Raw genomic sequence first — 14,166 nt, forward strand, 5'->3', positions numbered from 1 at the left:
CTACTATTCATCAATATAAATAATAATAGGTTAGGACTATAATAAGGTTATAACATGGTGAGAATTACATTTCATCCTTACATGTTTTTGAATGATAGCCTGTGATAGTAGAAGACTATCAGTTCACCGGGGCTTACCATATTTGGTCTGTAGTGGGAGTCTCTGGTTGTAGTAAAAGGGAGTCAGCATATTGCTCATAGCTCCGAATAAGGAAGTGAGTCATATTTACGGTGTAACTTCTCGCTTGCAACACTACGCAACACAGGGAAATCTCAATTGGATTATAACTCGCGTCCTCTCCCCGTAACTTTATCATAACCCATTGGAGGAGAAGGTCAGAGGGGCGGGACTTATTGCTTTCTCATCCAATGGGTTTTGAGAAAAGGCGAGAGAGGACGCGAGGAGTTTGCAATTGAGATAATCCCACAGACCAACGCAAAACCAGGAACGTGGATCGCTTTGAATGTACGAAAAAGAGAACAAGGAAGCAACATGTGCGGATAACTATACAAATAATATGATCACAGCAATATAGAAAGGAAATAGAGAAAATAGTCATTGTACTGGATATTTAAAATACTGCGGTTATTATACAGGTAAGTGAGAAATATTGAGAAGTGTACCGTATTTGTAAGTCAACCATTTTATGAGATTTAAAAATAATTTTATAAACAAATGTTGGCTCTTTCCACGTGATTTAAATAACTTGGTTATTGTTTGGTTATTACAAACGTTGTACATGTATTTATTATTTAGGGAATATGTTGCTTAATTACTAGAAATTACAGCAATTACAACAGCCTACTCACCACGACAATCCTTGTAGCATATAACAATTTAATTGTAGCCTAGTATAATTGTTGTTTAGCTTTTTTATTCCCAAATCGAAGTATTATTTAAGTTTGTATATAAAAAAATAAAAAAAACTTAATCTTTAAGGTTAAACGCGGAATCTATTCAAGGAAACATTTAGAATTTCCAATTACATGGGGGGATTTCCGCGTTGAGAACCCACTCCCCTGTTCAATGTTTTCGAACGAGGCAAAAAAAAGAAAGTCTGCGCCACAACGCGGAAAATGACAAAAACCACGGGCTGAACGGAAAACCCAATCTGAAATCTGAACGTGTAGCCTACAGGATGTGTGATCTATATGATAATGATAACACTTTAATGTTCTTCACAAGTTACATTATAGCAATCACTTGAGTTCAAGTATTAAAATGTATCCAATCTCTGCAGTGTGGACTCTTTCCATAGGCTCAGGAAGCACGTGGCCAGGCTATAGGACACTCAAATCCACTCTTTTAGATCTGAAGTTTCAGTGGTTTTCTTGCAATTTACATGAACTTGCTATCAACAAGACTCACCACATGGCATGGGCCAACAATCTAATGTATTGTATATGCTGCTATAACATTACTGTGCTATAACCATAATCTTCCAAGCAGCCATATTACTCAACAACAAACATATTCATTAACTGGTGTCAAATAAATACAGACAGCATGTATAACACAGAAGCTTCTCACTGCCAGTGTTCACTCATCTTAATAGGAACTAGTTATTATACAATTATTGGTTATTAAATAGGTTATTTAATTGTTTTAGGCTCAGTGGACTGGTTCAGAATATTGGGACACCATGTCAACTTTCTCACCCTTGCACAACATGGACTGACATGTATGTTGTTATTGGGTTGTAGAGAGGTCATGTCTCGGTCTTTACACAAAGATCAATACAGGGGTTGCTGCAATACCAACACCTCAGTGTTACTGCTTTGTCTGTTAGAGGCAGTGGTCCACTGTGTACTGTCACTCATAGACTCTGCTTCTGGAACGGTTGCTCTGCTTGTAAATGCAATATACCCAGGCTCCTTTTCACCTCTTTATCACCTGATTTACTTACTGAAAGGCACATCTCAATAGGAGGTCCAAATAAAATTATATTGGTCACATACACATATTTAGCAATGTTGTTGCGGGTGTAGCGAAATGCACACAAATCTAAAAGTAAAACAATGGAATTAAGAAATATATAAATATTAGGATGAGCAATGTCAGTGTGACATTGACTAGAATACAGTAAATATGGTATATACAGAATGCAGTATATACATATGAAATGAGTAAAACAGTATGAAAACATTATTAAAGTGACTAGTGTTCCATTATTAAAGTGGTTCCATGTCTATGTGCATAGGGTAGCAGCCTCTAGGGTAAAGGGTTGCGTAACCGGGTGGTAGCCGGCTTGTGATGGCTATTTAACAGTCTGATGGCCTTGAGATAGAAGCTGTTTTTCAGTCTCTCGGTCCCAGCTTTGATGCACCTGTACTGACCTCTCCTTCTGGATGATAGTGGGGTGAACAGGCCGTGGCTCGGGTGGTTGATGTCCTCTATTTTCCCCTCAAGCAAGAGAGGATGCCAATCACATCAGACCAACTCCTTGAAGTTTGCAGTTGTGTTTAAGAAAACATTATTTTTCTCCAAATGTATTGTTTTAACCTTAAGTGTGTGTACCAGAGGAGGCTGGTGAAGGGAGGACAGCTCATAATACCGAATGGAATGGTATCAAACATTCCATTTATTCCGTTCCAGCAATTACTATGAGCCCACCCTCCCCAGTTAAAGTGCCACCAGCCACCATTGGTGTGAACATTACTCTATTTATACTCTGGATATTCTTTTTTAACAGGAAAAGTTCAAAAATAGCCTGAGTGCTTCTTTAAACCTCTTGGCCCCCTTAGCAGCATCGGGCATCCACCATGGCTCTCCACCTCACTTCTGTGTGAGGGCTTTTGATCTGGAACAGGTATTCCCAAACGGGGGTACACGCAATGCCGTCGGGGATATGCCAAATAAAAATGTGATTCACATTTTTTTTTTTTTATCTTCACATTTTCGAACAGTTCATTTATATTTTCCAACAGGGCTATACATTTGGGTAAGTTTTCTTTCTCGCCTGAGTAGCCTCGTTTCACTGCCAAAAATGTAATTAATCCATCTAGTGTTCAGCAAAATAACAACACAATGTCAATCTCTCGCAGGAATTCCACTAACGGGCTGCTGCTCGTGTAGGTATCTGTACTGATGGCGCAAAAGCCATGACAGGGAGACATAGTGGAGTGTAATGCTCGTACAAGCAGTTGCTCCCAACACCACTTGGGTAAACTGTAGAATACACCAAGTGGCTCTTGCTGCCAAGGGAATGCCTGACAGCTTGAAAGACGTTTTGGACACTACAGTGAAAATGGTTAACTTTGTTAAAGCAAGGCCCCTGAACTCTCGTGTATTTTCTGCATTATGCAATGAAATGGGCAGCGACCATGTAACACTTTTACAACATACAGAAGAAGTGCGCTGGTTATCAAGGGGCAAAGTAATGGCACGTTTTTTAAATTGAGAGACGAGCTTAAAGTTTTCTTTACTGACCATAATTTTAGCTTGTCTGACTGCTTGCATGATGACGAGTTTCTCACACGACTGGCCTATCTGGGTGAAGTTTTTTTCTCGCCTGAATGATCTGAATCTTGGATTATGGGGACTCTTCGCAACTATATTCAATGTGCAGGACAAAATTGAGGTTATGATTAAGAAGTTGGAGCTCTTCTCTGTCTGCATTAAGGACAACACACAGGTCTTTCCATCATTGTATGATTTGTTGTGTGAGAATGAACTCAAACTTGCAGACAATGTCAAATGTGATATAGCGAAGCACCTGAGAGTGAGTTGGGTGCTCAATTACGCAGGTACTTTCCCGAAACGGATGACACAAACAACTGGACTCATTATCCCTTTCATGCCCTGCCTCTAGTCCACTTACCGATGTCTGAACGAGAGCCTCATCGAAATTTCAAAAAGTGGTTCTGTGAAAATGTAATTTAATCAGAAGCCACTGCCAGATTTCTGGATTGGGCTGCACTCAGAGCATCTTGCCTTGGCAAATCGTGCTGTTAAGACACTGATGCCCTTTGCAACCACGTACCTATGTGAGAGTGGATTCTCGGCCCTCACTAGCATGAAAACTAAATACAGGCACGGACTGTGTGTGGAAAATGATTTAGACTGAGACTCTCCAATACAACCCAACATTGCAGAGTTATGTGCATCCTTTCAAGCACACCCTTCTCATTAACCTGTGGTGAGTTATTCACAATTTTCGTTGAACAAATAAGGTTTTATATGTAAGATGGAAAATAAATAATAAATAAAGAGCAAAATTATTGATTATTATATTATTATTTGTGCCATGGTCCTATAAGACGTCTTTGTCAGTTCCCACGAGCCGGGTTGTGACAAAAACTCACATTCATTCTTATGTTTCATAAATGTATCGTATAGTGTGTAGCAGGCTTACAATGATGGCAAAAAACGACATTTGAAAGTGTGCTGACCTGTCACGCCCTGACCATAGAAAGCTTTTTATTCTCTATGTTGTTTAGGTCGGGGTGTGACTAGGGTGGGTCATCTAGGGGATTATGTTTCCATGTTGGCCAGGTATGGTTCCCAATCAGAAGCAGCTGTTTGTCGTTGTCTCTGATTGGGGTTCATATTTAGGCGGCTTTTTCCCCTTTGTGCTTTGTGAGATCTTGACTATGGGTAGTTGCCTGTTAGCACTATTGTTAGCTTCACCTTTTGTTTGAGATTTATTGTTTTGTTTTGCTGTGAGTTTCACTTAGTCATAAAAAGATGTGGAAACCAGATCACGCTGGGCTTTGGTCCACTTATTATGACGATCATGACATGACCCTGGTGCTAGAAGGGGTACGCAGCTGGAAGTTGCATGTTTGAAGGGGTACGGGACTATACAAAGTTTGGGAGCCACTGATCTAGGACATACAGATCTAGGATATAGATGAGGGTGTTCATGGCATTACATTTTTTAACTGAAAAATGTCATTTATAGACAGGAAGATGTTTAATTCTGGTCTCGGTGGTCCTAACATATTCTAGTCTAATCACAAGCAACGTCCACATCAATCCAGTCTAAATAAGGTAGTGAATGATTTAGTCATGACAGCGATAATGGCACTTTAATATGCAAAGTTTATGATGTCAGATGAGGCAACCAGTAAATGACTGGGCCATCATCTAACATGAGGTCAGCTCTCTGAGCTGTAAGAGGTTTCACACTAGACTGCAGAGTGGAGTGGAGCGTCGCACAGAATGAAACTTCTCACCACTTGTTGACTTGATAACCCTCGCCATTACATGCCCTGGCCTAGATACTAGATACTGCACAAGAACCACATTACCAAGTTCAGAGATGCTCATGTCTCTCAATTTGCCTCTCAGTGTCCTCGGTGATGTACAGCAGTGGCCAAAATATGTGTCTGTTAGTTACACTTTTGAGAAATGGCTCTACAGTTGTAGAATCTTAATTTGATCACTCTGTTGTTGCTGAAATACACCGCAGGAAATGCAGAGGAGCACACTAACACATATTAACAATATTGCACTTTTCATGTAGCCTACCTTTGGCGAGCTGATGTCCTAACCACCGATCAAGCAACATTATTGACTAAACGTTCCAATCCAGTCGCTGCACGATTATTTTGCTGTGACAATATAGGTCAAATTAAGATCCTACATCTATATGTTGCTGTGCAGTCTGAAAAAGAACAAACATGTGGCGATAGTTGTGGTCGATATTATTAGACTAAAAGACATTATGTGGCTGTGAAGTTAAGAGAAGTGGTCAGACTGGGAACTACTCGGTCAGAACAATGTGATGAGTCAGTAGTCTGTGTCTGTAACAGTCTGTGTTACTGTATTTCTGCAAAGATGTAGGATCTTCATTTGGTCACCCTGTTGCAGGAGAACTTTCCTGCATAGCAGGACATTTTAAACTTGTAGTGTATTTGAGGTTTAAAAAGGCTTCTGAAGTTTATAATTTCCACTTTGAAATTTCAGACTTGATTTTCCCTTTACAAAAAAATTTGACCCCTACAGAAACATACATTAATTATAATCCACATAATAATTCACATTTTCTGGTGCTGCAAGATTGTTTTCCTGCTATAGCAAAACTCAAATTAAGATCATACATCAGTAACTTCTCACTGACATTCCTATTGGGTTTCAACATGATGATGAAAACAATATTTTTCAGTCTATTCAAATTGGTCCATGTCACATTTTTAGACGAGATCACATGTATAACCAAATAGTCTACCCTTCTTCTGTATACCCCTAAGGTAAAAAGGAATACCATTCTGTCACCCCCCCCCCCCCCTGTAAATATCCTGTTGCCTATCTAACATTCTTTCTTTCCACCGGTGGTGGGACGAGGCAGTTTAAGAGTGCAGACTAGAGGCACCACCTGCAAATGCTTTTCAGTTATGCCAGCTATCTGAAACAGGAAATCCTAGCTGAAAAACCATCGTCAGCTGGGTTTAGAGAGTTGTCTTCAGACTGGGGGTACTGTTTGTAGTGTGTATCTGTGTCTGTCTGCGTGTGTGTTTATGTGAAAGAGATATAGAGGGAGAGAGTCTCGACATAACATCCTGAGGCACACTGAGTTCTTCAAGGACTTGTGACTGTGTACTGGTAGAGTTCTAATGAAAAATGCATTCTGTTATTGAATAAGATACAATCACAGTACCATGTGATCATCAAAAGCATTTGAAAGCAATATTGTGAAATAATAATGTATTGAATAGGACTTTGTTCCCTCACCACCTGGTATTTCTCTACAACTGAGTTACAACGTGGTTACTAACTGTATAAGCTCACTGAACCTACCCCACTGGGGCAAAACTGGTTGAATCAACATTGTTTCCTCATCATTTCAACCACCAAAATCAATGTGATGACGTTGAATCAACGTGGGAAACTAATTGGATTTGCATAAAGTCATCAACGTAAGGGTATTTAGTATTTTTTTTAAATGACGACCTAAATGACGACCTAAATCCAATGACGCAATTTTTCTTCTCTCTTCAGATTTCACATTGAATTCAGGCTAGTTGACACTCAACCAAATGTAAATCAAAACTAGACGTTGAACTGACATCTGTGCCCAGTGGGACTGTACGGTAAAGCTATTTGTTATGTTGGTCTTAAGGGAAATGAACGTCTTGTGACCTGTAGAAACAAATTGTTTCTGTATAATTGCTTAACAGTTTACATAATGCCATTAGCACATATTTGTGTCACCAGACAAAGTCTGTCACCTCCGGGAAGATGCTTAAGGTGGAATATAATTGTCACGCCTTCCTCAAGCTGATGCAACTAATGTTTATTTCAAAATCTCCCTGACTCTCTCTGTATGTCAGGTCTACACTAACAACAACAATTAACCCTCGCACCTCGACTAAACCAAAGCAGGAAGTCAACACACTTGCACTCCTCACATACGTAGTTTCATGATGGCTAATCAGCTACACTGGCTCAGCGTTTCTGCTATGCTGGCAAACATTACACTTCGTTGACCGGTACTGTAGGCAGGGGTTGTACTGTACCTTCTCCCCTGTGTCAATCTGACACTGTCTGGCACTATTGAGAAGAAACAGACACTATCTATCAGAAGGCACATACTGTTCCTTTTGTCTGTAACTGAATCTGACACGTTTTGGGTATGTAACATATTGATATGCCAACATGGCCTATGAGTCTATTTGCATCTTGTTTGCCTGTATACAAACTACGGCCTTTGGCTCCCAGTTTGTTTCAACAACAGAAGGCCAGTCTGACTTGCATACATTGAACATACACCTCTAGTGTGGTCTGAAGGTAATGATAATAGAAAACACACAGTGGCTAAATACCCTAGGAAGTGGTCTTATCTGAGGAGCTGACTTCCTCCTGCCCAACATGAGACTGAAAGGCAGACTGTGAAATATGGCTATTCTGGGGTTTGGGGAACTGCGAAAATAATGTTGTTGACAGTGGTGGTGGCTTGTGATTTGTACACACACGCTGTAGTTTCGGGAATATTTTTTTCACGCTGTACAGTTGGTTAAAATCTTCTAAATTAGTTGAGTAGCTTTACAGGATAGACTAATGTTTTCTGCACCTATTTCCTCACAGAAACTATGAAGAGAGAAGTAAACGCCGGGGTGAATTTCCTGAGACGCCTAGCCGTGGAGCGGGGTGGCTTGGATGGAACCAAAGCTGACGCTTTTGCTGAAAAGCTGCGGCAACTTCTGGTCAACAAATTCAAAGACCACTGGTACCCCGACAACCCCAACAAAGGACAGGCATTCAGGTAAACAACAAGGGAAGTGAAATATTAAAGAATTGAAGTAACTGGGTTGTTATTTCGTGTGGATGTCTATGAGAAGATACATATACAGTGCTGTGAAAAACGATTTGTCCCCTTCCTGATTTCTTATTTTCTTGCACATTTGTCACACTTAAATGTTTCAGATGAAACAAATTTAAATATTACACAAAGATAACCCAAGTAAACAAAAAATTGAGTTTTTAAGTGATGATTTTATTTATTAAGGGAAAAAAGCTATCCGAACCTTCATGGCCCTATGTGAAAAGTAATTGCCCCCTGAACCTAATACCTGGTTGTGCCACCCTCAGCAGCAACAACTGCAATCAAGCATTTGCGATAACTGGCAATGAGTCTTTCACATTGCTGTGGAGGAATTTTGGCCCACTCTTCTTTGCAGAATTGTTTTAATTCAGCCACATTGGAGGGTTTTCGAGCATGAACCACCTTTTTAAGGTCACGCCACAGCATCTCAATCGGATTCAAGTCCGGACTTTGACTAGGCCACTCCAAAACCTTGCTGGTGTGTTTTGGATCATTGTCCTGCTGCAGAACCCAAGTGCGCTTCAGCTTGAGGTCACGAACTGATGGCCAGACATTCTGCTTCAGGATTTTTTTGGTAGAGAGCAGAATTCATGGTTCCATCAAATCACAGCAAATCGCCCAGGTCCTGAAGCAGCGAAGCAGCCCCAGACCATCACACTACCACCACCATATTTGACTGTTGGTCTGATGTTCGTTTTCTGAAATGCTGTGTTACTTTTACGCCAGATGTAACGGGACACACACCTTCCAAAAAGTTCAACTTTTGTCTCGTCAGTCCACAGACTATTTTCTCAAAAGTCTTGGGGATCATCAAGATGTTTTTTTGCCAAAAGTGTTATGTTCCTTTTGGTCAGCAGTGGTTTTTGCCTTGGAACTCTGCCATGGATGCCAATTTTCCCTAGTCTCTTTCTTATGGTTGAGTCATGAACACCAACCTTAACTGAAGCAAGTGAGGCCTGCAGTTCTTTAGATGTTGTTGTGGGTTCTTTTGTGACCTTTGGTAGATCGGGCACTCCTGGGAAGGTTCACCACTGTTCCAAATGTTTCCATTTGTGGTTAATGGCTCTCACCGTGGTTTGCCGGAGTACCAAAGCTTTAGAAATGGCTTTGTAATCTTTTCCAGACTGATAGATGTTAATTACTTTGTTTCTCATCTGTTCCTGAATTTCTTTGGATCGCTGCATGATGTCTTGCTTTTTGAGATCTTTTGGCCTACTTCACTTTGTCAGACAGGTTCTATTTAAGTAATTTCTTGATTCTTCAGGTCTGGCAGTAATCAGGCCTGGGTATGGCTAGTGAAATTGAACTCAGCTTTCCAAAAAATGTGATCAACCACAGTAAATTCCTGATTTAACAAGGGGGGGCAATTACTTTGCCATGAAAGTTTGGATAGCTGTTTTCCCTTAATAAATACAATTATCACTTAAAAACTAAATTTTGTGTTTACTTGGGTTATATTTGTGTAATATTATGTAATATTGTAATATCTCTGAAACTGGAAACACTTATCTCCCTCACAAGCTTTAAGCACCAACTGTCAGAGCAGCTCACAGATTACTGCACCTGTACATAGCCCACCTATATTTTAGCCCAAACAACTACCTCTTTCCCTACTGTATTTTATTTATTTATTTATTTTGCTCCTTTGCACCCCATTATTTTTATTTCTACTTTGCACATTCTTCCATTTGCTCACATCGTATATAGACTTGTTTATACTGTATTATTGACTGTATGTTTGTTTTACTCCATGTGTAACTCTGTGTCGTTGTATGTGTCGAACTGCTTTGCTTTATCTTGGCCAGGTCGCAATTGTAAATGAGAACTTGTTCTCAACTTGCCTACCTGGTTAAATAAAGGTGAAATAAATAAAATAAAATAAATAATATTAAAATAAAAGATGATCTGAAACATTTAAGTGTGACAAATGTGCAAAGAAATAAGAAATCAGGAAGGGGCAAAATACTTTTTCACAGCACTGTATATGATGAAGTTGACTGTGGTCCAGGTGAACAGCTCTCTGCCCTTTGACCTCTCTTAGGTGCATCAGGGTAAGCGAGGGGGTGGTGTATGATGAGGAGGTGTTGAGAGCGTGTGAAGAGAGCAAGCTCAAACCCAGCGAGCTGGGCCTCCCATGCGAGATTGCGCTGTGGATCGACCCACTGGAGGTGTGTGCACGGTGAGTCACACTATGTTACTCACACGTGCACAGACGTACACACACAGTGAGACAGTGACATACTCAGTCTCAGAAGGCAGAGGAAGAAGGCTTTCATTCATCATTCATTGTACAGTCAGCTCTCTGGAGGTACCATATTTATCATCGTGATGCATGTGTTGTACGAACCTGCCCACTATGTGATGACTCATCAAGTTACGGTAGGAGGAGGGTGAGAAAATACAACAACTACAATGAGGGAATGATCCTGAGGGAGACTTTTACTGCAGTGGGCTAAATCACGGTCACAGTGATTATTGGTAGTCTTAAACATATCTATTGTGAAACAAAAGTATACACCTCATACACATGGTTATGGGCTTAAAAAACAGAAGACACCTGTTCCATGTCAGATTTAGAGTTGAAATGTATTCAATTTAGAGTTTGCATCCTAATATTACACTTTATATACATCACAGAAGACTGAAATGTTAAAATAACGTTTGACATAGAAACACCAGATTTTCTGCGGCTTTTTTGATTATGAAATTATGACAAATTAATATTAATATATATATTAATATATATTAATAACATTCCACCCATGAGGCCACTAGGTAATTTGACTGCAGGAAATGGCTACAAGGTGGTTTATAGGTCATTCCAATGTGTTTTGTTACAGAAACTAATGTATTCTCTTTCCTCTCTCACAGGTCAGGGGAGAACTGCAGGTACTTCACAGTAGCACGTTTCAAAGAAGGAGAAGAGGAGGATGAGGAAGATGTGAAAGGAGACAAAGATGTTGACCTGGATACGTCTGACTACCACTCTGCCAGCTCGTCTGACTGTGGCTCTGCTGTCTCCAGCGATACAGAGGAGGAGGGGAAGGATGGAGAGACGGACGGAAGAAAAGATGAGGAGAAGACGAAAGAGAAAGAGGGAAAGAAAGAGAAGGAGAAGGCGGAGGGTGAACCTTATGTGATTGCCATGATGCCCAGGGTTCGGGACAGGTTCCGGGGGGAGCATGCTCAACAGAAGGTCACCAAAACACTGGTAAGAACTTTTTGGGTTAATCTACATGTGGTACCAAATCTCCCTCTCTGACATCCACAATGTAGCACTATGGACACGTGGATTCACGTAGCACCAGATCCTACACATCCAGAGGAAGTGATCTCTTAAGTACTATCTGATTGAATTGAAGATGAATTATAATCTAAATCCTATCTAAGTTCTCTGTCCCTCTGTTCTCCAGCTCCAGCCCACCTCTCAGCATTACTTCTACCACCCTGCCACTGTGTGGCCCACAACATACAAGAAGAAGGGTCCTGTGTTCCTCACCACAATGTACGCGCCTCCACCTCCACCTCCTCCAGTGTTCGGCTACTACGTCCTGCCCCAGCCACCCCCGCAGTTCATCATGCCTTATGCCACTCTGCAGCCATGGGGGGCTGTGAAGAACTAAACCAACTGGTTGGAGAGGGGGAGGTTAAACTGCTATTTTACATATGAGCCGATCACGCATTAAGCCAATCACAATGGGTCTATGCAGGTTTTTGAAGGTGTGGGTGAGGCGCAATTAAGATAGTTTGACAAAATATTTGAAGGGTTAGCGAGGAGCAGAACTTGATTCATTATATCATTTTTTGATTGCTGTACACTTAATATTTTTCTTTTTGGTGACAATCAGTTTTGGGGATTTCCTCTATGTAACTTTCTAAGGTAGAATTGCCACTGAAGTAAACAGGGATTATACTAAAACAAGCATTTAGCAAATATTGCTACAGGCACTTCCATAAGGGCTACCAGTGGGTTTAGGGTAATCCACTGATTAAAAGTAGTCTATTCATATGATTCGAATTGACAAAAAGCAGTGGAACTGGCTTTGAGTTACAGAGTGTAGTTTGAGGGCTGTATTCCTTCATTGGGTGCTCGTAACATCTCAGGAATCCTCAGCAATAAGCTGAAAAACAAAGCTTGTTTGATGATTTTAGATATTTTTTTTAAATATTATCGACTACCTTTCATCTGTCACCTCTAAGCATCAAACTTGTAAATATGCACTGTAAGATACAGAGCAGTTCATGGTCCTGGTGGGCCTAAAATACTTCTGGTTTTTGTTTCTACTGGTAGTTAATTGGACTCACCTGGTGTCACAGGTCTGAATTAGTCCCTGATAAGGAGAGGATGAAAACCAGTAGTGTATCAGTACTGTATCAGGACCTAGATTGGGCAGCCCGGCTATAGACTGTAATGATATGCAGTTACATGTAGTAACATATGTACCGTGTCTCTTGAGTTCTCTGAAGCTGCATCTAACTGCACATCATTACAATATAATGTATCAATACGAGACAATAGTCTTATTATTTTTGACAATTCACTGTGATTGTAACCTGTATATTTTACCTGTCAAGTACCTCTCTCTGTTTTATAATAATTAACAGACCAACCAGAAGCTTTTTGTACATACTGTAACCTGTTAACAAATAGTAATTATCAACCACATTTGCTTTTTGAATTTGTTGTCATTTATTTTTCCACCTGTGGGTGGTGCCAAAATCACTGTTGTAAAGTCAAATTCCATGCATTTTTATGGATATTCTTTATTTTACATATCTTGATAAAGTTTGTAGTGTTGGTGCATGTATGATTTTATGTATTTGTTTATCATTTCCTTTTTTAGAAATCTTTAGTCTGCTAAAGGCCAGATTGAAGAACATCACAATTGTGATGTACTCTTATAATCTCCACCCGGCACAGCCTGGTTCCTCTCTAGGTTTCTTCCTAGGTTCGTGCTGCATTGATTGCTGTTAGGGGTTTTAAGCTGTGTTTCTGTATAGCACTTTGTGACATCTGCTGATGTAAAAAGGGCTTTATAAATAAATGTGAGTGATTAATGGGATAAAATGGGTCTGCACTGAACTGTATTCACTCCTGTATAATCAGTCTTCCATGGATTTACTGTAAATAGTTTTATATATTGGAAATTAAAAATGCTTGGGTGATCCAAATGTTTAGCTTTAATATGAATAGATGTTTTCATAACTTAATACCTATATTCTCTATTTTTATACAGGCTTTTATTGGCCCATTGGTCTGCTCCAGATGTATATTTATTCAATGTTATGAATTGCAATTGAATTGAATTGCAATTGAATCTTTTCACTTGTTCTGAGTACAGAGCAGTACTCTGTATTCACACGATTCTTACTGTATCTGATAGACAATTGTCCATGCTAATGTTTATGTTTTAAGCTGTGTCAGTTTTTATACTGATATCATCTCTCTGTCTTGTCAGCACATATCATTAAATCAATCGATTTATAAAATGAAATTGTGTTTTTGCAATCTGTTACCTTGTGTATACTGTACTGTTTCACACAGACAAATACTGTATTGAGAGAATATGTATATATTTACATGCGCAAGAGCTGTACGCTACCTCAGGCCAGAATCACTTGTAACTATACCTGTATTTGTTTTTTTTACCCCTTTTTCTCCCCAATTTCATGGTATCCAATTTTTTTTATTTTTAGTAGCTACTATCTTGTCTCATCGCTACAACTCCCGTTCGGGCTCGGGAGAGACGAAGGTTGAAAGTCATGCGTCCTCTGATACACAACCCAACCAAGCCGATTGTCGAACATCTAATTTCAAAATATATGGGCATTAATATGGAGTTGGTCCCCCCTTTGCAGGCCGTCATTGTAAATAAGAATTTGTTCTTAACTGACTTGCC

At 39.9% G+C, this 14,166-nt stretch overlaps 1 protein-coding gene across 2 annotated transcripts; it reads left to right on the forward strand.

The window, feature by feature from the left end:
• The first annotated feature begins 415 nt into the window (after nucleotides 1–415).
• Nucleotides 416–13,761, forward strand: LOC139390142 (protein BTG3-like). 2 transcript variants are annotated; one of them, XM_071137352.1, is made up of 6 exons: nucleotides 466–596; nucleotides 6,943–7,034; nucleotides 8,029–8,206; nucleotides 10,308–10,445; nucleotides 11,138–11,477; nucleotides 11,680–13,761. In XM_071137352.1, exons 3-6 carry the CDS (start codon nucleotides 8,034–8,036, stop codon nucleotides 11,887–11,889), a joined length of 861 nt encoding a protein of 286 aa, XP_070993453.1. In that variant the 5' UTR covers nucleotides 466–596; nucleotides 6,943–7,034; nucleotides 8,029–8,033; the 3' UTR covers nucleotides 11,890–13,761. The 2 variants fall into 2 exon arrangements, with proteins under 2 accessions (XP_070993446.1, XP_070993453.1); XM_071137345.1 differs by lacking the exon at nucleotides 6,943–7,034 and having other exon boundaries at nucleotides 416–596.
• Nucleotides 13,762–14,166: the final 405 nt, after the last annotated feature.

This window comes from Oncorhynchus clarkii, chromosome 3 (genome assembly GCF_045791955.1).
Source record: "Oncorhynchus clarkii lewisi isolate Uvic-CL-2024 chromosome 3, UVic_Ocla_1.0, whole genome shotgun sequence".
In the NCBI taxonomy this organism is placed as follows: Eukaryota; Metazoa; Chordata; class Actinopteri; order Salmoniformes; family Salmonidae; genus Oncorhynchus; species Oncorhynchus clarkii.

Excerpts from the sequence above, each read along its gene's own strand:
- LOC139390142 (XM_071137345.1), top strand. The coding sequence starts at position 8,034 with ATGAAGAGAGAAGTAAACGCCGGGGTGAATTTCCTGAGACGCCTAGCC. Across the intron at positions 8,207-10,307 it reads AACAAAGGACAGGCATTCAG|GTGCATCAGGGTAAGCGAGG; the intron begins GTAAACAACAAG and ends GACCTCTCTTAG. Across the intron at positions 10,446-11,137 it reads CCACTGGAGGTGTGTGCACG|GTCAGGGGAGAACTGCAGGT; the intron begins GTGAGTCACACT and ends CCTCTCTCACAG.